Source organism: Perca flavescens, chromosome 4, assembly GCF_004354835.1.
Source record: "Perca flavescens isolate YP-PL-M2 chromosome 4, PFLA_1.0, whole genome shotgun sequence".
Taxonomy (NCBI): Eukaryota; Metazoa; Chordata; class Actinopteri; order Perciformes; family Percidae; genus Perca; species Perca flavescens.
Window position 1 is genome coordinate 25377505 of NC_041334.1, and position 25663 is coordinate 25403167.

Genomic DNA, 25663 nt, shown 5'->3' on the forward strand with positions numbered 1-25663 from the left:
CATTTTATTAAACTGGCTGTAAAAGATTTAAACTTGAACTCAGAATTGTTTGAATGACAGAGGTCAGCTCAAGGTACGGTGTAGCATTAGCGTGCTAAGTTGATGCTTTCTCTGCGGAGTGCAGACTGATTTGCTCTCGCGAGTCATCAAATCGAGACCAAATTGCAGCCTTTGCAATTAGGAAATCGCGTTTTAACATATTGCGATATTATCGCAAATGCAATTAATCGTTCAGACCTAGTTTTAACAGCTGTATACTGCTATCCCTGTATGGATGTGAAATAATTTCTATCTTTGTTGTCGGTCTTGCTCAGGTTAAACTCTTTGTGAAACATGAACAAACAAACAATGAATTCCCCCGAACTTTCTTTTATTCTCCAGTTTGACAGTCACTTATAACGGAAAAAGAACATAAATAAACTACTTTAATGTAGATTTTCTTTAGGGCTTTATTACGTGGTATCGGATCGGTGCATAAACTCCAGTACTTACCGATACCAGCGTTTTAGGCAGTATCGGTATCGGAACATCTCTAAATATTAGATGGGGTGGCAGTAGCTCAGTCTGTAGGGAGTTGGGTTGTGGACTGGTAGCTGGAGAGGTGCCAGTTCACCTCCTGCCAAGGTGCTCTTGAGCAAAGCACCCAAACCCCCAATTGCTCGGGGTGCCTGTCCATTGACAGCTGCAGCCCCCTTACTCTGACATCTCTCATTAGTGCATGCAGGTACTGAGCACGTGTGTGTATTCGAACAACAGAGTGAAAACATTGTAATTTCCCTTGCAGGATTAATAAAGTCTAAATTATTATTATTATTATTATTATTATTATTATTATTATTATTATTATTATTATCCTCTATACTGAACAATTATGACCTACGGGGCTGCTTTTTAGTTTTAGCTAGGTGTGCCTAATAAACTGCCAACTGAGTGTGTATATACAACCGAAGATAAAAACATTAAGATTAACATCTTAAATTGGCCTTTTTCTCAGCAGGTCTGTTGGTGAATGGCAGGAGGGGCAATTCACTGGCAAGGCAATTTTAAGAAGACTATTGTAGATGGATTAAAATAATCAATTCATGTATAATGTATGGCTCTGTGACAGTCTTCTGGGGCCCATAGCTGATGCATATTCCAGAAATAAACGGTGGTCGGTAGGTAATTTACTGCTGGAGGCTTTTTTGGTATTGATTGATTGTGAATAAACCAAGCAGCTGGTGTACAGGAAAGGTATATAATTTAGCAGCAGTAGTGTGACAAAAGGGTAAGATATGTCACTCCAAAATGGTACACATTGCATCTGTTTGGATTATTTTATGGGTCAATGTAGTGTGTTTTAAAAGCCTGGTACCTCGAGCATTATTTGCTTTACTTTTCCTGTTTTATTTACCTCCACAAAATGTTCAGGACATGAACGTCTACTAATGATACCAACTAAATCACATTGACCTTAATTGTGCATATTTATGTTCTCCTCTATTCACAAAAGACTAAATGGTCATATTTGGAAATGTTTTCATAGAGACACAGAGAGGACCTCCGTCCAAAAGCGAACGTCCAGCACTAGAGGAGATGACGCAACCTTATCGCCCATCGGTGGAAAACGACGACGTAAAACATAAGGAGAGATGGAGGAAAGGGAGAGAGAACAAGATCTTTCACATACCAAATCAATGCAATACATGTTTGATTGATTTTCAAGTACAGTAGTATTGTTTAACGTTAAGCCCATGCGATTTTCTGAAGTTGCGCTGTTTACACCATGTGTCATGGTATGAATAAATGTTTAGTATTTGAATATACTTTGTGGTCTTGTGATCCATGACGAGCAGTGGCCACCAGAATCTCATTAGCTTACTCCAGGAGTAGGAGCACTATAATATTAATACTTAAATCTATTCAAACACTAATTATGGTAAAGTAAATGATGTTTCTGTTTAAAACTTAGACACATTTTTCTTTTGTTTAAAAGCAGACAAGCAGACGTAAAGGAATTTTTCACTTGTCAGTGTCTGTCAATATCTAGTTTTTTATTGCTGCTTGTAATTTTAATCCACATAATGCTGCTTTTTATGTTTTTATTTTTTTTTTATCTTAATTTTTTTATTACATGTCTAGTGTAATTATGCAGTTTAAACTGAAATAAATAAATTCTGTAGTTTTGCATTTGAACACTTTTTGGGTTACATAATCGATTTATCTTCCAACATTACCTGCCCATGTCGTCATATATAGATGTCAGTTTTGTACCATGTGCAAAGCTAAACTTTTGGACTTTGTCGTTGTGGTCTAACTATATATTTAGCAGCTGTTAAATGACTTCTGAATTCTCAAAATGCACTTTTTTTTTTTTTCCACCAAATAGCTGGATGTCGGTCTGTTTGCCAACCTATCACCTCCATCTTCAAATTTTCCCTCAAACCTTTTGGCCAACTCAGATTAGGAGCTCAGTCACATGGGATTCCTCTTGTCATTTGCAATTTCAAAGCGTGCAACCAATCTGTAGCTTTCAAATTGATTGTTTTCTTTAAAAGAAAATAAACTGGGGTCAGTTTAATTCAAGAAACCCAATGCTTGTGGAAACCCCAGGTCAAAGAAAGCCAGAGCGTAAACACTTAAGGCGACGAGGGGTTTGTGTATACGTGCATGGGAGAGTGAGCAGGAACACATTTGGGAGCCGACCTTGATTGAAAACAGATCTCGCCTGGAGCCTGCAGTCTGAAACATGGTGCTTCTGACTCCGTTGTCTCTCGCCTCAGACAAAGCAGGGACATGCTGACAGACATTTACTCATAACTATGTGACGTTCTCATTTATACCATTGATCCCACTGCAGTCCTACTTCTTTCCTATACAATTTCCTTGTTTCTGGTTTAATTAGCAGGCACTCTTGCTTGAAACCACAGGAGAGGTTTGAGGGTGGCGTTGATCCCAGCCTCAATTTAGGATTCAGTGAAGCAGGCAGTGATATCACTGATTCCGTGCACACTGATCCACAGACTCCACCCTTTCAGTAGAAATTACAGTCACCTTATTGTGTGTGTCTGCGTCAGAACGTTGAAGGGGATATTTATCATCTGCCCAAAGCAAGGTGAAACTGAATTCAAATCTCATGAATCATGATGTACCTTCACACTGGCCCTAATCTACATTTGCTCATATTCCAAATGCCCTGTACAGCTGTGACAGCCTTTTGTAACCATCCAAACATTCTAAGAAAGGATAATCAATATGAATGTCATGGCGAGAGATCAGAAGTCAGAACAGCAGACCTAGCCTACAGGGGCCTGTTTACCCTCAGGGCAGTTGTTCCACACAAACTTCCTGGCCCCAGTCTACATCTCGCATGAAGCTCAGCCTCGAGGATAAAACAGCAGCAGTGTTAACAGCCCTGTTGTGCTTAAAATCTTTTTGTCCCCTGAAAACAGTTGTAAGATTCTGCCAATGGAGTGACAAATTTCTCTTGATGCAGGAATTACCCAGAGGCCAGCTTGAGACGGTGCTAATGCTAATAGGGAAATGTCCATATCTCAGTGTCGGATGGCTTCCTGGAGGAAGAGAGTTCCATTTCACCGTAGACTTTAAATTTGTTTCAGGAATATAAGCAGAGCAATAACCTGGAAAGAGACTTAATTACTGTCTGCTTTATTTTCTTTAGTTTTCTGAAGTCTGTAATTATAGAAATAACAAAATGAAAAGTTTTATGGGATGCTAGTGAACTGTAGTTTATATTTGATATAAGATTGTAAATATGTAAATAAAGGCATCAGTGTTTCCTCCTTTTTGTTCCATCTGCAAATCTGCATTCCAAAGCAGCTCAAAAACAACTTGTCAGTGCTTTGATAAATTAGTGTGGCTACCAGGTTTCTTGAAACAAGGCAAAAGGAAAATTAAGTTTTTAAAATGTGTTTAACTTTGGTTAAAAACAAGTGAGGATGTCTCATCTTACACCAATAATAGCAGCTGTATTGGAATCTATTGTAAAATGGGGGCAATTCTATTCATGATTAAAATGTCACCATAACGGAAAGATGACGTAAACCACAAATAACAAGATCCAGGCTGTGAAATGAAAGGAATTTTCCATTTAGAGATTCATTTTCAGTTTGCTGATTACATCAGTGCTGCAGTATTACTCTTAAACTTTAAACTGATATGTCCAAGTCTTCACTTTGTAGAAAATCTGGTCAAGATGAGGGCCTGCTGTGTCTTTTCCTTCAAACTTATTGAACTTTGGTTACATAATAATTACTTAGTTTAGTATGAAATATGATTTAATTTGTGTGGTTCAAGTTAAGCTATAGTTCCCAACAACAGAGCTGTGATTGTTTTCTTCCTTGTAATCAAAATGGAAATGATTAAGACCCATACCAAATCAATTCAATGAACTACCTGGTCGGATGAAACACCAGAAGCATGTTCATAATAATAGACTGAAAGACACAGTAGGAGATAAAGATGAGTTTATAGATATGAGCCAAACTCCATAATAACTAAATCTCCTCAGAAAGTATGTGTCCATAAAAACACTAGCAGACGTATTATTGTGAATTCATATGTTTACATTCTTGTATTTTCTTTGACATCTTATTATTTTGGAAGTACCCACAGTACCTTTAGTGTTGAATTTGGCCATTAGTGAGTTGCTTTGCTGCTCCCAGCATCCTTGAGTAGTTTTCAAATAGGTTGAAGATTAGTTTTACAACTACAATTTACATCGATATGTGGGTCACTTTCACGCTTAACTTGACTATATACCTACTTTAGTTTTAGTTTTTTGGTTTAAGTTTAATGAATGTGGTTGAAAGGATGCAAAGTAATAGAAACCTCCTGAGAGTGCTTTCTCTTTTGTTATAAGTGTGAGCAGTTTAATAGAGAGATGTAAGTCCTGTTCAATCCCTCATGTTCTTAACTTAAGCTTAAGTTTACGATTTAACAGGGCACTGTTGATAGGATAAAAAAGAAAAGTACTGAATTGGACTGACAGACTAAATTACAGTTATTTACAGTATAAAATAGTTTCTTTCTGACAGGAACCTATTATTTCAGTTATTTGCAACTGCAGTTATAATTTGCCACAAAAGCTACAAAGGAAAAAAGATCAGAAGCTTGTATTTTGTAGCTTTTTGAAACGGTAGTTATAGCTTTTTGAAAAAGTAGTTATAAAAGCCCAGATACAGTTTATCTGTGCAGTATACATAAATAAATGTGTACTTTTATTCAAGGATGTATATTTTTACAATGGATTCTAAAAGTGATAGATTTAAGAATGTACTGCCGTCTGTCAAAGCTCAATAAGTTACTTTGCTCTGAGTGTGTTTTTTTAATTTGTTTCCACTTTAAGGTATGTCAAACATTGTAAGACATCAAAACTGTATTGTGTTAAGATACAGGTTATAGAGAATCTGAGAAAGCTTTAGTCAACGTGTGTTCACACAGCCTTGTAATCTCAGCCTAAACTGTTTTGACATGGTCGCCTAGTTAAAGGATCTGACTTTTTGAAAATCCTTTCATCAGTTCTGTCTTTATAGTTTGATATAAAACATCATCGTCATTGGATCACACAACTTAAATATATATGCATTTCATTATGGTACCAGATGGGCGCATGGCAATTTAGTTAATTGTTTGCTAGGTAAGAGGAGAATGCCATCAGTGGTGCAATTGCAACACCGGCATGTTTGAATGATTTAATGTTGGCTGACAGATGCTGGATTTAAACAAAATGCTGAGCAAATAACAAGACTGTCCATGTTATGCTGAATTAAATTTGTTGTTGCAAATTCAACAGGAATGCACTTGCATGCCTTTCAGCACAGATGCACACATTTCTCTAAAGTGCCTTGTAGCATAAATATCACGATGCCATACTGTAATTAATTATATACGTAGGCTTCTTGCTTAGTTTGGTCAACAAAAATGTCAAAGAAAATGGCAAAAACGTTTGGTAAAAGCATCAAAAATGTCAAAAAAAACGTTGTGAAAAGTGACAAAAAGTAGGTGGGCCAAAATGTATTGTGAACCTAAATGTATATAGGGGCTGGATCAAAATTAGCAAGGGGCCGGATTTGGCCCGCAGGCCTTGAGTTTGATGTGTGCACGAGAGGATCCCTCACACTAAAGTCTGATTATGCAGTATTACTCTAGATAACAAAAACAAAATCCCATAGGTGTCCAGTGAGAACCATTTGAATTAACTTATATTATCTTTGGCATTTGTTTTTATCCTAAACAGGGATACATGTAGCATATGATTACGTTTTGAATAAGGATTCAACATACAAAAGTTAGTTTAGCACTGGGATAAAGCAGTAGTTGGTTATGTCACTGAATTCCAAAACTGTGCTCACAGTGATATAACAACTAATATTAATTGTAAATAGACTGTTCTTATATAGTGCTTTTCTAGTCTCAATGACTACTCAAAGCACTTTAACATTGTACAGGAACCATTCACCATTCACATACTGTGGCCGAGGCTGCCGTACAAGGTGCCACCTGCTCATCAGATAATCAGTCACACACACTTACACACTGATGCGCAGCCTGCCAACCTTCCGATTGGCAGGCAACCGCTCTACCACTGAGCCACAGCCGCCCCAATTGTCACATTAACATCATTAAAGTCCTGCTCGTATATTGTTGGAGGCAATGTACTGTTTATACTGAATAGATTTTCGATGTTTTCGAGTCAGCCCAATAAGTGCCCAGAATCTAATTTTCCCTCTGGGAGAAGTCCAAGTTTGCTGAAATGAATTTCAAAGCCGTATTTTTCTTTATGGCTTCTTTGACTCTGGGAGGCGTGAATGGGTCACTTAGCAGCCGTTTGTGTAAGGACTTGAGAGACTTCTTTTCTTGGCTGGAAAAGTGAACACAGACATCTTGTAGCACTCATGTGTCGTGAACCTCTCTGTGGAGAAAAGTAAGCAAAAGAAGACATTTTGGAGATTGACTATCAACACAAATCACCTTCCTTTGATATATTTATGCCTGGAGTGGTGAGACAATATAGCGTGACAGACAGACAGACAGATAGACATAACACATTCAGTACAAAGAAAAGAAAATATAAAGTATAAATGCACATGTCAATACATGAGACGAGATGCCCCAGAATGTCCACTCATAGAGAAAGGGTCAGAAATGAAGTCCAGGATGACATAGGAGATCAAGGCAGGCCCGCAGCAGATGGGATAGCAAAGTCCCAGGGTGTGGATACAAAACAAGAATAGTACAGTGCATTACAGGCACACACAAAAAGAAAGAAAAAAGTAAAAGAAAACATCAGGTCCCAGTCCCAGTTTGTGGTCTTTCCCTGCTGGGCCCCAAATAATCTTAAACGTAGCATCGACAAAGAAATCTGAATTTCTTCAAGGTGTAAACAAGGAACCATATCATTTAGCTACTTTTTAACGCAGGGAGGGGAAGTTGTCTGTTATATACGACACTACAAATGAAAAATGTCAACCCCAAAACTTGTGAGCTTAGAGCAGGACCAGAAAAGATGCCCAAGAGTTCATCACAGGAATATTTGTTGTATACTATATATACTTGTTTAGGATAGCTGCATGATTTTTACCATGTTTAATGTTATGTTGAGAGGCTTCCGTGGCAGAAGACATGACACCGGCTAATGAAGCCGATGGGAGGTTAAGTATAGGTGAAATACATTTTTATCAAGGTTTTTTTTAAATCACTGATACACGGTCAGTTTTTACCTCTTATAATCATATATCATTTTGAAATGAGGTCCCCTTATGAAGTAAATCTTACAGTACATGAAACCCTAGTGATGTGTATTAAATTCACATCAAGTGCAATGAAAGTCCTTCATTTATTAGACATTGCTGTCCTGTGAAAACTGTTTCTCCAAACATCTTTTCATTTACTGGGCTTTTAAACGGTTTATCTTAAATGGGAACATCACTGATTTTATAAATAAGAGTCTATTTACAGATCTTGGCAAGTACTACTGCTTATGTGAAAAATGTTGCACAATTGCATTTGTTACCGTCGCCATTCAATGGCGGTTCAGCAAGGTGACTCCACACAGAACATGAACATTCGCTTGAATGAATTTAAGAAATAAAATGTGAATGCTTGTGAGATGTTTTCTGTGTCAACGAGCACATTGATTTCCCCTGAATTATCTTTATTTTTAACGTGAGCTATTACAGCACTCTAAATCCATCTGTGCAATGTGATAGTGCTCCAATAAAGGACAAAAAGACAACTGTTCATTGTGTGAACTATATGTACTTTCTAAAGCCATGTACAGACAGACTCCTACAGTATTTTGTGTATATGTGTGGTATTACAAAATACATGGGGCCTTATGAATTTGCAGTGTTGATATTAAAATAATCAAAATCAAGCTCAACTTACTGTATATAATCGTTGTCTTGCATTGCCAGATATTTCTCTGCTACATTTGCCCTTTTCCAGTACAGCAGAGAGTATTATTATACTCTGCTGTACCACCACTTTTAAATATGCATTATGTCTCTGCAACATTAACACCACACTTCAAAAGTGTGGACTAGAAATACATCAACCTCCATTCTATTTTCATATATGAAGTGAAATTTAATTAGAATTTGATTGTCCCAGGTCAAAGCAAATACCGGTCAGCTATTTAAGTGAGTTTGACATTAACTTGGAACACAGTGTACACAGAGCCAAAGAAGGCAGTGAAGTGAGTCTGCAGCCCATCTTATGTTAAATTATTGTAGTCCTAGCTCATCAAGAGGAAGAGAATCTACAAAGGAGGGTAACTGGAGAGAGAGCTGTCCCTCAGTGTAAAATATATCTCCCCCTATTCTGTTGTTTATGTTAGTTCTCCATCAATCAGATCACTATATCAGCTCTGAAATATTTCAACTAAAAATAAATGAATCAGCACAGGTCTCTGCTACTGCAAATGCCTTGATTGGTTTGTTAATGTATAAACAAAACATGTATTTGTGCTTTACCAAATGACTATTCCATCCATGTTTGCCTGCAAACATGCAACACATGTTTATCATTAATGTTCCCCGATGCTCCCTATAAAACATGCCACATCATCACAAATCACATCCGAATGCTGTAACAGCTGCCTGTAAACATCCCTCAGCTACTACCAGTTCCAGTGTGCGGCTCACAGTGACTGGAATGAGTTTTACAAAGACTCAGGAATTGGACAATTTAATTTTGATCTCTGCCTCAGTTTATATTTCAGAGACATGTCCTGACGTATATTCAACTGTTTCTCAGCAAACACGCCTCGCTCTTGTACATTTTTTTTAATATATTAAAGTTTGTCTTTCCCCTTTTCTCTTCTGCTCTCACATCAACATGTTTTGACTCTTTTGCTTGCTGTCAGAGCCTGTTCGTGTCTGGTATAATGCAAAGGTTAAGTAGAAATAGAGGTTAAATGAAAATAAATATTGGGGAAACCCAGCAGGAAATTGAAAACACCAGACCAACCATGCCCTCCAGTGCTGAACACCTTCAGGGTGAATTTCACTGGATCCTTTTTGTCTCTCAGTTCCACATTCTGACTAATCCATGTTCATTTTGTCTAATGATTTAGCATTTTTCATGTTTGTGAAGTTACCTGGACGGTTACACAGTTACAAACACACAAATGAGATTACATAAAGACAAAAAGCATCTCCTTGTGTAAAGGATAAGCTACCAATTGATATTCATCAAGGTAAATGTAGTATTGCTAGGAATAATGAAAGCATTTGGCAGAATAAAAAAGGCATCACATGGCAGAATCCATTATTAATGCCTATATCTGGTGTAGGAGCCACATATTGGCTGTTGTTCATGGTCTTATTCATGTTGTTTGTTGATTATTGTGTTGTGCTTTGATGTTGTGAGTGGTGGACGTTTTATCGCGGTTTAAGCACAAGTGATAGTCTATTTGTTTGCTTCACCTGTGCACCTGGGTTTTTGGGCATTGACAGAGAGGGGGTGAGCTTGGGAGCGAACACTTTTGTCAACCGCATCACGCTGCATGAACGCAATTATTCTACTCACCAGGTAACAATTACATTTGGTAACTGCAGTGCTAAGTGTATTTTACGTGTGGAAGAAGAAGAATAAAAAATCATTGCAATACAATCTTGAGCGCGTTACAGTGTGTATCTCTCAGTGTTTAGCCCCTCGCGGCAGCACCTTTTGGACTGCTTACAGCCGCAATATCTGGTATTTTTGTATTCCACCTCTGTGTGGAGTCTGTTTTACAATTTCTTTTCTTGATTACTTTCTCTTTGACATTTGTCACGCATTGCGGATGCTGCTGCTGCTCATGATAACAACTCAGTTATTTCTATTTATTCTGAACTAACTGTTGTGGCAGCTGAACATAGTCATAACAATTATTTTGAATTGTGTGTTTCAAACAGTAAATGTAAAATTTTAGGAGCTGGTTTGAAACATTGATACGTGTTACTGTATCAACCATCAAATGAGAGCAGCGTAACATTGTACACAAAGGTCTGGAACCTCTACTGTATGTGGGAGATTAAACAGCCTATTTTGTGCCATTTTGTGTGTTTTACGCATTCAAATGTAGTGATTTGGGTGATATGACAAGTGTCCTGGTTGGATTTCTACCCAAGTTGTTATTGTTACAATCAAAGAGCCACCATGCCACTTTAAACTGAATACATTTTATTGTGTTTCAGCAGTGGTGACTCATCTTTAATGTTGCGATAATGTCAGAAATCAATGATTTGCTGTGAATTTAAAACTGGAAAAAAATGTAAAAACATGAAAAATATCTTTGAAGGCATGTGATTTGTTACAGTCCCTGTTGTTAAAGGTCAGAGAAACAATTTCTTTTAAAGGAGGGATAGTCCCACTGCTGGATGTTTTTTATGAGGTTCTTTCTTAATATTTGTCCTCCCAGTACTTTGGTTTGTTTTTCTGACCTACTCCTGCAGCATAATCCCTGTCTATTACATTGTTGTCGAGATACAGACATGAGGTGAGGCATGCAACGCCTACCAATGTGTCCCTGCATTTCAAAGACCCCACCAAAGCAGCTTTGCTGTAGAAAGAAACACAGCTGTTCTTCCAGAGGGCAACATTTAATTTGCTTTCCTCTCTTCTGTCAATAAGCCTCAAACAATTGCATTTGTTACTGTCGTCATTCGGTGAAGGCTCAGCAAGGTGCAGGAGTGATCCATCTCGTACAGTAGCTGCTGTGAATAAAACTAAATAAAGTGTGAATTCCTTTGAGGTGATTTCCAACAGGTGAAAGAAAGATTGGCAGAGTGAGTAAGAGAGTGGTCATGAGCTTACGGTAGTGTTGTCTTTGTAAACAGTCATGAACTGAATGAATCACTGCTCAGTGACTGCTGACATTTTGACTGAGTTGATTTTATTAACTTGTGCGCTGCTATTTCAATAAATCTTCAGCTGTGTCACCCTGACGTGTCCCTGAATGATCTCTGTCAGAGCATGAAATAGAGAAAGAATAAAATGTGTTTTAATCAAGACGAATCACAGCACTTTCTGTTGTCAGGGGGATTGTTAATAGCATAATACGATGGGGGGCTGGGGGGAGGGGAGACAACATCAGCTCTGCGTTAATACGTCTAGAGCATTGTGCGTGTAATCTTTCCAAAGGCTTGTAAATGAAATGTTTCCTTGGAGACAGCACATAGTGTTCATGTTGTCAAATATATTATCTGTCACTGTGGGGAAACGACATGATCCTGTTTGCTATGACATTGCAAATGTCCACAGTGTGTTGCTGACTGCACTGTCTGTGCTATCTACTGTATCTCATCATGCTGTAGGACCCAGGAAGACACATGTAAACATGAAATACAATCCACTGCCTGTAGTGACAGATGCTTCAGGGTGACAGATGTCATTTACATCCACAAACTTAAATACTGTACTACCCCTGGCTGCTGCCATAAACTGATAACATTCCTCATAGGGTGCTGAGCATACATGTAGTAGGCCTACCTATAACAATGTATTCCTTTTCTTATGTATTTACTATACATATTCATGCGTTTACCTACTTGTATCTGTGCAAAGTTTGTCACTAGAGAGGTGTTTTCACATTCCTCTGAAATGGCCACCCCACCATAACAGAGGAGTGTGATGCGTCAGATGAGAAAGCAGAGGTTTAGTCACGTATGTCCTTGCTGTAAAAAAACAATGGGAATCTGTATATCTTTGCCAAGCGCAAACCAGTACAGAAGGTATAATAAATTGTTGGGGGAGGGTCATGCCTTTTTTCCCAAATTGTTTTGGAGGGTCATAGAAAAATTATTACTGGCAAGGGGAGGGTCATGTCTATTTTGGCTAAAGTTCCCAAAACTCCTCCAGTGGCCCCTGAAATAAATAACCAACAGTCCCTTACAGATTCGAAAGCCAATCGTTGTCTAATATGCAAAAGCTGGAAAAGAAACCGGAAACCTCCAGTGCAGAGCGGAATGTAACTACACAGAGAGCAAAAACACACTGTCATCGTAGCTGCATCAGCTATTGCCAGTTACAAGCTTATTAGCTAACAAACAATATAAACAAATAAAAAATGCTAACTACACTTACCATTCTGATACGTCTGCTAGTCGCCAATTTGAGTGCACAACAGACTCCTCATCAGAGTTTGGGTCAGACTGACGCCTTGTTCAGACAGGACGCCAAAACTATTGCTGCAGGTTGTGAGCCGGCCGCGTAGCATCCTTTCTGAACAGCATGGGTGCCGAAAGGAAACGGCAGCTTCAGGGAAGCTTCAGGGTGTTTTGCTGTGCTTCCGCTTCCTGTGTTGACTCGGCATGAGGCTCAAAATGTATGGCTGAATCTCTCAACCTAGTGCAAAATCAATATTTAGAATTTCACAATCAGTGAGAAAGAGTAAATGTGCTTCAAGCCCCTTTTTAGAGTTGTTTTCACTTTTTATGTGGGAAAACCATGTTAAACAACATATTAATCATAGCAGAGTATGTTTTACATTGCCTACTTCAAAACGTGTCTGGAGTAGAGCCCTGCACGGGCCAAAAACTCCAGTCCTAACCCGGCCCTGGCCCGTGGTGTTCAAGCCCTACCCGATCCTAGCCCGACAACGCCTGCAATTTTTTCAGTCCAAATCTGGCTCGACCCTAGACCAACATCAATCAATTTTAAGCTCTCTCTGATGCACGCTGTCTCTGCTACACACGCAAACACACACACGTCACACGCTACTAAGATGGGCACAATGAGGAGAGAAGCTAAAATAAGCCCGAGTCCGACCCAAAATGGAAAGGAAAGGGAAAAAGCCAAAAAGCATAATATGAGCATTTTAAGTTGATGAGTTAGAACAGAGCACTCAAGATAGATAAAAAATCAATTGCTGACATTAGGAGAAACTCATAAGAGGTAAAAACAGGAGGGTATACATCAAAAGGGCAACACATCGGTGGTAGAAAGGTTTAAGAATGGGATCGAGAGTGGCTGTGACGAGGCAAATCCTGCTATCTGCTCTTAATAATGGATAGTATCTTAACCTCGGTGGAACTAATTACTTATGACCCCACTTTACACTTGCCTCGAAGTATTTCCATTCTAGGTGGCAATTCTAAACCCAGTCTGCATGTCAAACAAAACAACCAAGACAGGCAGATAATCTGACTGCACGACTGGCCACTATGCCTCACGCAGGGAATTCTTCTGTGATAGTGACACTGTCGAGTAATCTGAGGGTTAATAGAGATGTGGTGCATATTTTGGTGGCACAGATTGCTTGATTTCATCACAAGATGACTTTAGTTCCTTTCTACCCATGTCACTGAGGCAGTGGTGGAATGTTACTAAGTACCTTTACTCAAGTACTGTAGTTAAGTACAAATTTGAGGTACTTTACTTGAGTCTTTTCTTTTCATGCCACTTTCCACTTCTGTATTGTAGTATTGTTCTTTTTACTCCACTACATTCATCTGACAGCTTTACTTACTAGTTACTTCACAAATTTAGATTTTTGCACACAAAACACATGTTTATAAAATACAATGTTTTATTATAAATTTAACTACCCATATAACGGCCTACAGGTACAGCTGAAATGATTAGACAATTAAACATAGAACCGTTTGGATTGTTTACAGTTTCTAAAATGTTAAGAGGATTTTTCTGCATTGAGTACTTTTACTTTTAGTACTTTAAGTAAATTTTCCTGATGATACTTACATACTTACATTTAAGTAACATTTTCAATGCAGGACTTTTACTAGTAATATCGTATTTTACAGTGTGGTTTTAGTACTTTTTTTCCACCACTGCACTCATGTTATTTTATCACACTGAGAAGATGTACTCCTCCTGTGGGGATTCATGTCTGTGTGCAGAGGCAGACGCAGTAATGGAATAACTTTGAAATGAGCTCTCCTCATCCATCACAGCAGGCTCGGGTGGAACATTTTGACCTTACAGCAAAATGAATGACCAGTTATGGCTTAAAGGTCCTTTTCATCCACGTGGGGAAGTAATCTATCTGTTTTTTGCTTTTATTTTTAATCTTGTTTTACATACATAGTGGACAACCCACAGAAACCTCCAATGTCACTTTGGCTCCTATTGTTTTTTTCTTCTTGGTTTTCCGTGTTTCAGTAAGAATGAGTTGATAAGGAAGTCACAAAACACAGATGACAGAATCTAAAGTTGAAATGGCAAGTCAAAACACATTTAAGTATTACTTTTCCTGGACGCAAACAGGCTCTTGAGGGAGAAATATTTTCCACTTATCATGTTAGCAGCCGGCTTTAGTGGCTCATCATCACTTTGAGGAATGAGTTCAGGCCCATACGAAAGCTCTTTATGGAAAAAGAAAATCTGTAAATATTCTCCTATTATTCCCAATCTGATCATCACCAAGCCGGCTGATGTTTTTCCATTTTTATCCATGTTAATGTGCATCATTTGTATGTTATGCCTTATAAGGATTATTCATTTTTCAACATATCTGAAGGTTGCATTTCAGGGACAGTTTTCCTGGAATTAATTATCACACAATTTAATAATGTGTAATCTTATTTGAGGCATAGTTCCATTTTGACTTAATTTAACTAACAAGCCACAAATCAAATAAAAGCTCAAGATGTTTTATGAAATCATTAGGAAGACATCTACTTTGTGGTTGCCCACGGGGAATCTCCACTAACATAGTTAGTTGAAAAATATGGAGACAGTCTGATGATAGCAGCTGAGTTCACACCTTTGCATGAAACCAGGCCCAAAATGCATTAAGTTTACGATGCAAAAACACTGCTCTGATCAAACTCTGTCAAACATTGTCCTCAGCGGCTCATGCTGTTATAAATGACTAATTGAAATTTTAGTCATGGTCATCGTGTTCATTGCTATCTGTGATTTCCTCCCGTCAACTTGTGTTCTTTTTAAATAAATTGGACTCCCATTACTGCCGATAATTTCAATCAGTCCGCTGATGTATGTTCATTGCAGCTGCAGCATTATCAGACATATTTTATAATGATACTTAGCATTGACAAGACAGTAAGTTATCTTACAAATTAAATAAAATCCAGTCACTGCTCTGTGTTCGAGAAGCAGGAAACATCCAACAGTCAGCATGAGAAAACCAAGCAGAGCTGCTTTGGTGCTTAACATACTTAATTAAACAGAGACCTTGAAAAGGTTGTATACTGTACCTGCACCTATAATGATAAAATAGTGAATGTTGTTTGACCTAATCATTATTAATAATAATAATAAAAGTAATAACGGGGCTGTAGTAGGAGTAAGTAGGCTGAGCTAGTTTGTAATACCGGTGCCTTCATGGGTCTTAGTACAAAAACATACAAATACACACAGCTCAGCAGGAAAACACATACAATATAAAACAACACTTCGCTTTTAATCCAAGGCTTTTCTGCAATGGTTAATGTTAAATGACATTTGCTCATGACAACTGTGTGAGAGAAGAACGACATCATGGACATGATGGTATCAGTTTGACTTTGCTCCAAATAGATATTGGGTCACTATCAAATATTCACAAACTAACCTTGATAATCCCTCCTTAAGCACCATCAACTAAATTAATTGTGTACTTGTTAACAAGAAATGGCATCGATCACTACTAAATGTTGGTCCAAACTGGATGCAAATGTTGAGAGAAATAACCACTTTTCTGATAGGCATACCCTTGAAACTGTGCTTAGCACAGATAAAGATTTCACCATAGACCTGAGGAACTACTTTGTTGCACTGAAAAGCTCCACTGATGAAAGTGCTGATTGTTCAGGTGCAGATTGGCTACTGGACTGAAAGCTTACAGAGTTGCTTGGACTACAGAGAAACTCGTTATCCGAGATAACGTTATGTTCAACAAATAGATTTATCGGTCTTCAAAAGCCTTTTCTCTTGTAATGTTAAAAGTAAAACTACAAACAATTAAGCATAAATCTATACCACCTTGCTGTCAAAGTATGTAAACTAAGAAGCTAAACAGGGTTATATTAGAATGAAAAAACAGTGTGACCTTATATTTTTCCTTATTATTATTTAATTATTTGTTTTGTTAATGTATGTTTTGTGAAAGAGGAGCAGATTATATAAGAGTAAACTTCTTTCTGCTCCTTTTCATTCAGGACTAAACATGTGGTGTTTGCATTAAGTTTGTTTGTTTAATGGATACTTATATGAATTAATCATATTTACTGTATAACACTAGGACTGACTGATTTCAGTGTTTTAAATGGATCATCAGCTGGTGAGGATGCAGATGTTTTGTCTGGGACATGCAGCTTTAGCTACAGTTTTCTTTTTTGCACAATATCATGTAGCTGATATTAAGACCCCTTTACAGGACCCTGGTTTTAAAATGAGTCAGCTGGAAACATCAAAAAGTCAGACGGAAACAGCATTTTCAACCATCCCATGAAGCTGACGTTTGAGAGAGCGCAAAATGGCTCTGCATTATTGAAAGGAGGAAGAGCAAGCTGAGAGGTGGATTCAGCATTGAAGTAGTTCTTAGCTAGCCAGAAGCAGATCAGCCTGCTAATACTATGACATATTTGACAATGACATCTTTAAACTGACACACGGTGATGATTCTATTTGTCTTTTCTCTCTGTTGTCGTCAACAGCAGCAGTACATTCTTAAATCATGTCATCGAGATTTGTTATTTCTCCTACAGTACTACATAAATAGAGAGAGAGAGAGAGAGAGAGAGAGAGAGAGAGAGAGAGAGAGAGAGAGAGAGAGAGAGAGAGAGAGAGGGAGAAAGAGAGAGAAAACTACAACAATCACAGATTATTTGGAGATTTTGCTGTTTGTTCCCAAAACTGTGATTTTACTCTATGGTTCTATGAGACGGCCATGTTGTTTAGCATACACATTGAAAGAAGGCATCTTATTTATTTAATAATAACAAAAAACAAAAAACATGAGTCATTTCCACCAATTTTTAAGCGTTAATTTGTTTGAGCTGTTGTTTTTTCTCATCTGCAATAGCAGATAATGGGAGGAAAGAAATTATGTTAAATTCATCACAGGCACAATGGACCCTTGGCCATTTGGTACAAATGGAAAACCTGACACTAATGCAGAGTGAGCATAATCTTTAGTATTCCTCTTAATAGGGTGATAGAGGACTGACTAACAAGCTAAATTTCACTTGATAAGAGGATTATATTTTGTTTCAAGTAAATGGGATTATTAACTGCTCTTTGGTGTTGGGCAGGATCATGAGCAGAAGTTCACTTTAATGATTTTAACCCTCTGTCTAACAATAACTTCATTATACTCAGACTAACTGTTGAAGCATGAAGTTGGAAACCTGGATGAATAGTATGTACAGTAATGCACTCTTTGTGAGACAGTTACATAACCATCAACATAAATCTAATACACGTAAACCAATCTTATTTCCTGCTAAATCTCAAGTGAATAGAGTTTTACAAGAGCTTTTGTAAATACAAAATACAATACCAATTTATAGTTAATGCTGCACTAATCAAATACATTTATTTTGGATCAACTATGGATCATCATGTGTTAAGTGAAAGAGGTCGCTCATAGTGATGAACCCACGTAGAATGATCACCCAACCTTGCAGTTCTCCTCTGCTTTATGATGCATGTTAACATCTTTCAGCTCATTGTTTTGGTTTGTGTCCCAAATTGCAGACAGACAATTAATGACTGCTGAACATAGAGAAGAATTTAGCAGCTAAACAGCTAGATATTTCTTCTCAAAAATTGATGGAGACCAAACTAAAGCTGAAACCTTTTTCAGCTTTAGTTCGGTCTCCATCAATAGTTGAACTTACATTCATCAGAGGGGCCAAAACAACTCAACTCCAAATTAGTGTTGGTGCTGTTCTGTAGCTGACTAATGTGTAAATAAACAACATGTGCTAACATGTTCGTCATAATTATGAATAGGTGATGATATGTCAATGTTGTGTTAACAGCTTGTTCAGCTGCCCCCAAGTGTCCAAATAGGTGTTACAGTATTTATCAAATGGTTCTCCTATCACAAAATCAGATGCCTGTAAGTAGCTTTGAAAGAGTTTATATTGATGTGCCGGAATTAGGGCGGTAGAAAATAAGTAAGGTTTAATTGGCGCCCCCCAATTTTATGCCACTGGCCGGATTTGCTGGTGTGATCCCATCACAAGATGGTTTCTAGTATTTTTCTGACTTTATTTCAAACTATTAATCTCAGGGCAAAATTTTCAGAACATAAGTCTGTGATATAAAAATATATTTATGTAGGGCATGCAGCATGTGCACAAACTTAATACAGGTGATGCCCTAAATTTTGGCCAGCAGCAATTCATTAACAGTGTACCAACAATATGTAAAGTTAATGAATAACAATCTGTGAATTTAAATAGAGTTTATGGTATATTAAATATTTTAACTACCAGTTATGTATTCTATTATTCTAATATTTTTCACACACTTTGACACTGTAAATTGGGAAGAATTGTAAACTAAAGCATTACGCAATCATATTAAGTTAAACATTCAAAATTCATTTTAAGATCTGTGCCACATTAGGTAATAATTTTAGAAGCGTCAAGGTATAACCAGAACAAGGTTGAAGATTTCCCTCAGGGCAGTGTAGTTTTATGGTACGTAACTTACTATTTGCATGTATTTCATCAGGATATTGAGTTGGTTGCTGTGTTATAGATGTACAACTGTATTTCTGTATTGATTGCGTTGTTCAAGCTGTAATAAAAAAAAAGAAATTGTAAAAAAAGAGATGGTTATATATTGTTATTCAAGATATATATGAGCTTGAACCTCCCAGATTTGCCATTGGTGGCAAGAAGTTTTACAAACCCAACACTTTACTTAAAAATGCACGAGCATATTCTCCAGACGTGAGAATGTCGAGTTTACTGATTTCTCTAGCTTTCTAAGTGGTTTTTGAAATCATTGTGACGTAGTGGTCGGTGCCGAATTAATCAGACATGAATTACATTTGCAATGAGAGCCACAGGCATGCTGCTGGACAGATATTAGAGTGTAGACTGAAAATCCCCAGAGCGCACTTTCCACAGCTACACAGCTACACAGCTACACACACACGCACACACACACACACACACACACACACACACACACACACACACACACACACACACACAACAAATGGTCCGAGAGGAGGGCGATACCAGTATTTCAAAGAGCTCTGATTATCCTCCCTCATATACAGCTCTGTGCCAAGTCTGCTTGTCTTGATAAAATTCCAAAAAGCGAGTATTCCTTATCATTCTGTGTCTGAGGTAAGATGATAACTTTAAAAGCAACGCTTGGTCCATTTCTAAGGCTTTTCAAGTCCTGTTGACACAAAACCTCAAGCAGCTATTTTGTTTCAATCATATATTCACATAAGATGTCCTTATCAGAGAACCCAAGTCATCACTTTTTTCTACCGTTATCAATACACAGTAGGTAAATTATTTGTTACAGTAATTCAAATTCCTGTCTTGGTTGCACAAATACATTGCAAAAGCCTGAATTTTAAAAGATTGAACAGAAATTCAGCACATGCATAACCAGTAGAAAAAATACGCTTTTTTTGTGACCCACTCTGCTCCAAAACCAAACTTTCAAAGATCAAGATTGAATCTTACCTCTTTTCTTTGTGGAATGTTTTCCATTGTCAAAAAATAAGTGTTTTTTCTCCCCTTGAAATGGAGGAGATGTTTGTGTTTTAATGTGCTTAGGTGGACTGATCACGCAATAGGTTTCTTACAATCAATATAGTCTATAGTATATATTTTTAATTTAATCTTATGCTGTAAGATTTATTAGAAGCAGTTTCACATCTGTGTCCAGTACTTGTTTTATTTAGGGCATATGCTTCAGCACATGGTACTTATATGCGCAGTAAAAGCTGACTTTATTTCAAAAAGCACCGTGTTGAACTGAAATATGAGCAAGGAAATGATTTGTGTGACACATGTTTACTGGTAGTGTGGCGCATTTGTGAATTCAGAATGTTTGAGAGGCACTAAATAATGTCACATTGGGGGTCTGATATATTGTCAATATGTCCACCGCTCTAACAGTCATGTCCTTGGCTCTGGTGCTCACTCCCCCATTTAAACTATCCAAACAAACTGCTGCCTATAGCCAATATCACATGTCCCTGACTTTTCATTGGTTTCAAAATGGTAATGGTCGATTTCTATTCTGTTCTGTTCATGATTTGCAGCACTGAATTGATATTGCACCAGATATTTTCCCATTATTGAGGAGATAACATTTTCCATAATGTTGATGTAAATACTCTACCACGTGATTTATCTATCCGAAACATCTAATGCTTTATCAAATCGGTGCAGAATTAGATGCAAAATGATCAAACAACAGCTGTAACTTGATGTCCAGAGCAAATCTATACTACAACAGCATCTCCCTTAGATATAAATTATATATTATATGATCTGAACTATGGGATGGGATATTCTTATCTCTCTGCCTGCAACAAGCTGAACCTTAGTTTTTTAATCCTTGATTATGCATAACTACAAATATGATTAAACAAGACTAAGAGTCTACAGCCGACAGCTGTACTTAGGCACCGCAGTGCTTTGAGCTAAATGCTAACACATCTTTGTTAGCACGTTAACATTTGTTAATTAGCGCTAAGCACAGCTGAGGCTGATGGGAATGTTATCAGTTTTCCAAGTATTTGGTCATAAACCACAGTATTGGACAAATAATAATGTTGACCTGTTAATGGTGCTAGATAAAAAGTCATGGGATTAACAAAGTCAGTAGGATACATTGTCTGGGAACCATGGGAGTTTATACAAAATGGCATCTCAATCTATCCAGTAACTTTTAGATATTTCAGTCTGGCCCAAAGTGGTGGAATAAACTGGCAAACAGACAGACCTACGTTGCTATCCCTAGAGCCATACTGCTAACATGGCCAAAAATAGTCAGGTAAGGTTAGGCTTTAGACAACTTATCTCAGCAAAAGTCATACTAATATCTCTACACTATGTTGGTTTATCAAGTCACTACAGTACATTAGACATTAAATTCACAACACACTTTCTACCAAAGCTACAGCAATCAGCACAGCATGTTGTGTTCATATAATGGAAGGAAGAGTAGGATGGACAAAGTGTTATTTAAAGTGAAGCCAGCCCTGATTCATCATACCAATAAAAGCAACAGGAAGAGAATTGTAGTGTACTGGTCATAATAAATGATAAGTCCAATGTCCCTGCTTTTATAAACTATGGATTTGTAAATGTGGAAAACCCAATTATGTTTATCTGACATCCCCACAGCTTGTAATAAAAAGTGATTTGCAATAACACATCTCTAATCACTTTGTTCTACCAAGTTTCCAATCTTCACCCATTTGTGGCGTGAGTCATCTGCAGCCGTCCATTTCTTATCAGTTTCTTTTTTTCAGCAAACAGCCAAACATGATTTATGGGTTGGCACATTGGCTCAAACAACGCGTGTTATGTCCCACAAACGGGCGTTAGTTGAGGGGGTATTGTTGAGTTGTTTGCTTTATGTCTATTCACTGCCACTTCCTGTAAATGCTATTCAGAGTTGGCAAACCCTAGAACTTTTTTAGACGCACCACATGAAGCCTTATCCTGTTATTGTTTTGGAAGCAGATGTCTTCTCTCAGAAGTGAGGCCAGACTGAAGAACTCTGCATGCAATATTGTTTGACACATTTGCAAGTTACAACTACATGCTTGAGTGAGATATGTCTCGAGCTGGTGTGATGTATGACTTAATTTTAGCTTGTGTACACTCGCTTCAATCTTACAAGCCTCTGAAACATGTGCCTGTAATCTCAGAAATCTCCAACACCCTCTCCTTTATGAGGCTAATGGCTCATCGTAGTACTCTTGATGTTAGCACGCAGAATATATCATGCACCCACTGAGCCAGGAGTGACAGCATCCCTGTGCACCCTACTGTGTTGGTCTACTTTTTACATGCGCCTCATGACACAAGATCACGCAGAGGAAAATGGTAGGCTGAGAACCTCATGTATTGAGTGATTACATAAGGAGCAGGAGCTGAAAGTATTAGCGTGCAGATCCCTTTGTATCATACTTCATCAAGAGCTTGGGCCTGAACCTTGTCTCTAATTAGATCTGTCAACTCAAAGCCCAATATCTGTGGGAATGGCACAGAGAACTGTTGAGCAACTCTGTCAGGGGTGGGGGGTGGGCGGGATAAAAAATGCTGCACAGTTTTCCGTGGCTGGAGAAGAAAGGGAAAATATTTAGTAAAAAGTAAAATTCATAAATATCCTACTTGGGTGAGCATTGTTCTCAGGCATTACTGCTTATGTTGTTGAGAAAAAAGCAACTATAAAAATGTATTCGCAGTATACTGCATTTTGTGTAAATGTAGTGACCTCAGTATCATTTTGCCAATCCACTCCTTTAATTCTTAATACATAAAATATTATGCCATTATTAACCATATCTTATTCATCAATGTTAGAGATGGACCAGGTCAGCACTTTATTTGAAGGGCCACAAACAAAGTAATGAAGAAGTAATGTTTACTTAATCAGGATTACAACACTACAATTCAGTTTTTTAGCCTGTCACTAACTACAGATTTACCAATGAAGAAGACATGAACATCATTAATAAATCAGATATAATGATCATTGAAATACATTAACTAATGCATTAATAAACGTATTGTTCCTACATTAAGTCATGCATGAGATACTATTAATCCTTGTACATTACTGATAGTTCATGAAGTACTACATTAATTCATGCTTTTTCAAGCATAAAGTCACGTATGAATTCATGATAAGCCATGTTCCCTTAGTATTAATATAGTATCGTTACCATGGTATAAGTAATATTATACAATGTAAAATAAAATAGAGTTTAACTACTATGTATGATGTTCACTGGAGTCATTTTGAATGTCTGCAAACTTAAATTAACCATCTTCTCCCTCATCACTCTGAAGTGGGCCTGACATTATATAAATCCCGCTCAATATTTTCTGAAGATTTTCTCCAGCAATGTCATTAATATCAAGAAATCCTAGCGCGTAATTTTTTCCATCTGCAATCTTTCTTAATTTCACTCTATTTTCATGACAGTTGACACACTGCAAAGAACCTGCAGCCTTGTCATCTTGATTTGTTCTCTTTGTGGCAAGAAGAATCTCTTTAGCATTCAAGTCCACTTGGCTTCTGCTGTCGCAGCCTTCTATCCTTTTAATCCGTCAGCAGAAAACTTTAAGCCCGACCTCACGCTGTTTACGTACCTGTTCTCTTGAATTGTCAATGGCTCACATGCAGTTGCATCCATCAGCAGCACATAATTTGAACTGTGTGATTTTTTTGCTAACCCTATTATTAGATCTATAAATTGCACTCCAAACTGACACTATATCTCCAATTTCAGAGGATATGGTTCTGTTCCTCCTCCCCAAATGAGAGAGTCTAACACTCCGTTTTGGATCACATTAGACTATAAAGTGATCCAAAACTGAGTGCTCCGGGCTGCAGTCCAGTAGTCTTAGTTGATTAGGAAGGTTCCTCACTATGTGAAATGCTGTAGCTTTTTCATGGTGTAGTTTGTTAGAGTATGTACTGTATTAACCAGTGACTGACCACCTGGGCTAACATGACGTGGTCACCTGATAATTCTGGACTTTACGAGTTGATGGAGAACTCCATGTGTTCCATTAAACAATGCATGCCGTGGAGGGCTGCAAAGTAAACATTGTACAGGTTGTGTGCTCCAGATTTACACTGTACATTTCTATTTGAAATGGGACAGACCTTGCCAACTTGTTTTGACATATTTAGTCTGAAAATGCAGACTTTGGAGGATCCAGCACCTTAAGCGGGACACAGCTTATTTCTAACAATAACCCCATCTTGCACATTGTGTCTTACCTTGTAATCAATTGGTCCCAGTAAAGCTTCTCTAGCAAAACCCCCTCAAAGCTTTGCAGCACTGACTGGCTCTTTTTTTTTTCATGGTCATAAAACCATGGAAAATACATTGCTTTATTCCACATCCACGACTTTCACGAAATGGTGAGCACTCATCAATCCACTAATTACTTTCTGTAATGTTCCAGCTGTACCCAGACTATACCCAGTTTCACTCCGCACATGCTGGCTCATTTCATGTGAGGTCATTAAATGTTTTCATTCCAAATTCACACAAGTCACAGCGTTTTTAATGTGTCATCATTATTCCCTTTTATTTGTCCTTTTAATTTCCAGTCAGCGATAAAGCATCTTCAGTCTTCATGTTACTGCTTTGATATTCCAGTGGATCCGCCATTTTCCAAACCCGGCCACAACCACAAAAATGGGGCATAACTCTCTGGCGTAGGTATAGGACCAGAGGCCTTTTCCAACAGGGTTTGCAACTGCTGGAAATTTAAAGAGCTGCACAGTAGCAGAAAAATCTCACTTTTCAGTACTCCTGACTCTGTTAGCATTAGTGTAACTGTGTTTAATAAATCATATAATGCAGCATTTTCCTAAATATTTAGGTAATAATATTCACCTTCATCATTTTAGTCCCTATATTCCAATGCAGCATTGCATTTGACAACACAAATGGGAAGAAGGAAGAAATGAGTGTTCAGAGGAATTGCTGGAATGTAGCACGTGGACATTAATATGGGCGTAGCACTACATTGCCAGTGAAATTTCAACAGCTTATGTTGTTCCCCATGAGGGTTAGGTCATCATTGCCACTTGTTGTCCTTTATAATAACCTAATGACCACCAATATATTGAGTAAACAGAATAACATAGAGGCTTTCTTGGGTAACTAAACTAAAAATCAAATGTTAATTATGTCATCTTGGACTGTTTTCTTGAATTCTCAGTACAGCAACAATAAATGCAAAAGCAACAGCAGCAGCAACAACAACAATAAGGTTTCCCCAAAGCTTAAAGCAAACAAGTCATGAATGAAGTCTAAGATACCTTTTGATATGGACAATAAAAACATGTTGACAGCACCTCCTGTGTGCAGAGCATTCAGTGTCTCTCCGGAAAAAGTGTATAGCTTTATAATTCCACACTAAGCCACACAGTATCTGACACAATAAGGTCCTTGATACAGAGCCTATCTTGGGGTTCATGCTCTGAAGAGGTTTGGAGCTCCGAGCCATGTATGTATTATAACAGAGCA

The 25663-nt window shown here is 37.8% G+C and overlaps 1 protein-coding gene across 4 annotated transcripts in view; it reads left to right on the top strand.

Annotated features, from left to right (window-relative positions):
* rad18 (RAD18 E3 ubiquitin protein ligase) overlaps positions 1-1805 on the top strand; it is a 36253-nt gene extending 34448 nt beyond the window's left edge. For all 4 annotated transcript variants that reach the window (XM_028576857.1, XM_028576856.1, XM_028576858.1 and 1 more), the window contains one exon: positions 1526-1805. In XM_028576857.1, coding sequence (XP_028432658.1) covers positions 1526-1625 — 100 coding nt within the window. In that variant the 3' untranslated portion in view covers positions 1626-1805. The remainder of the gene's footprint in view (positions 1-1525) is intronic.
* The last annotated feature ends 23858 nt before the right edge of the window (positions 1806-25663 follow it).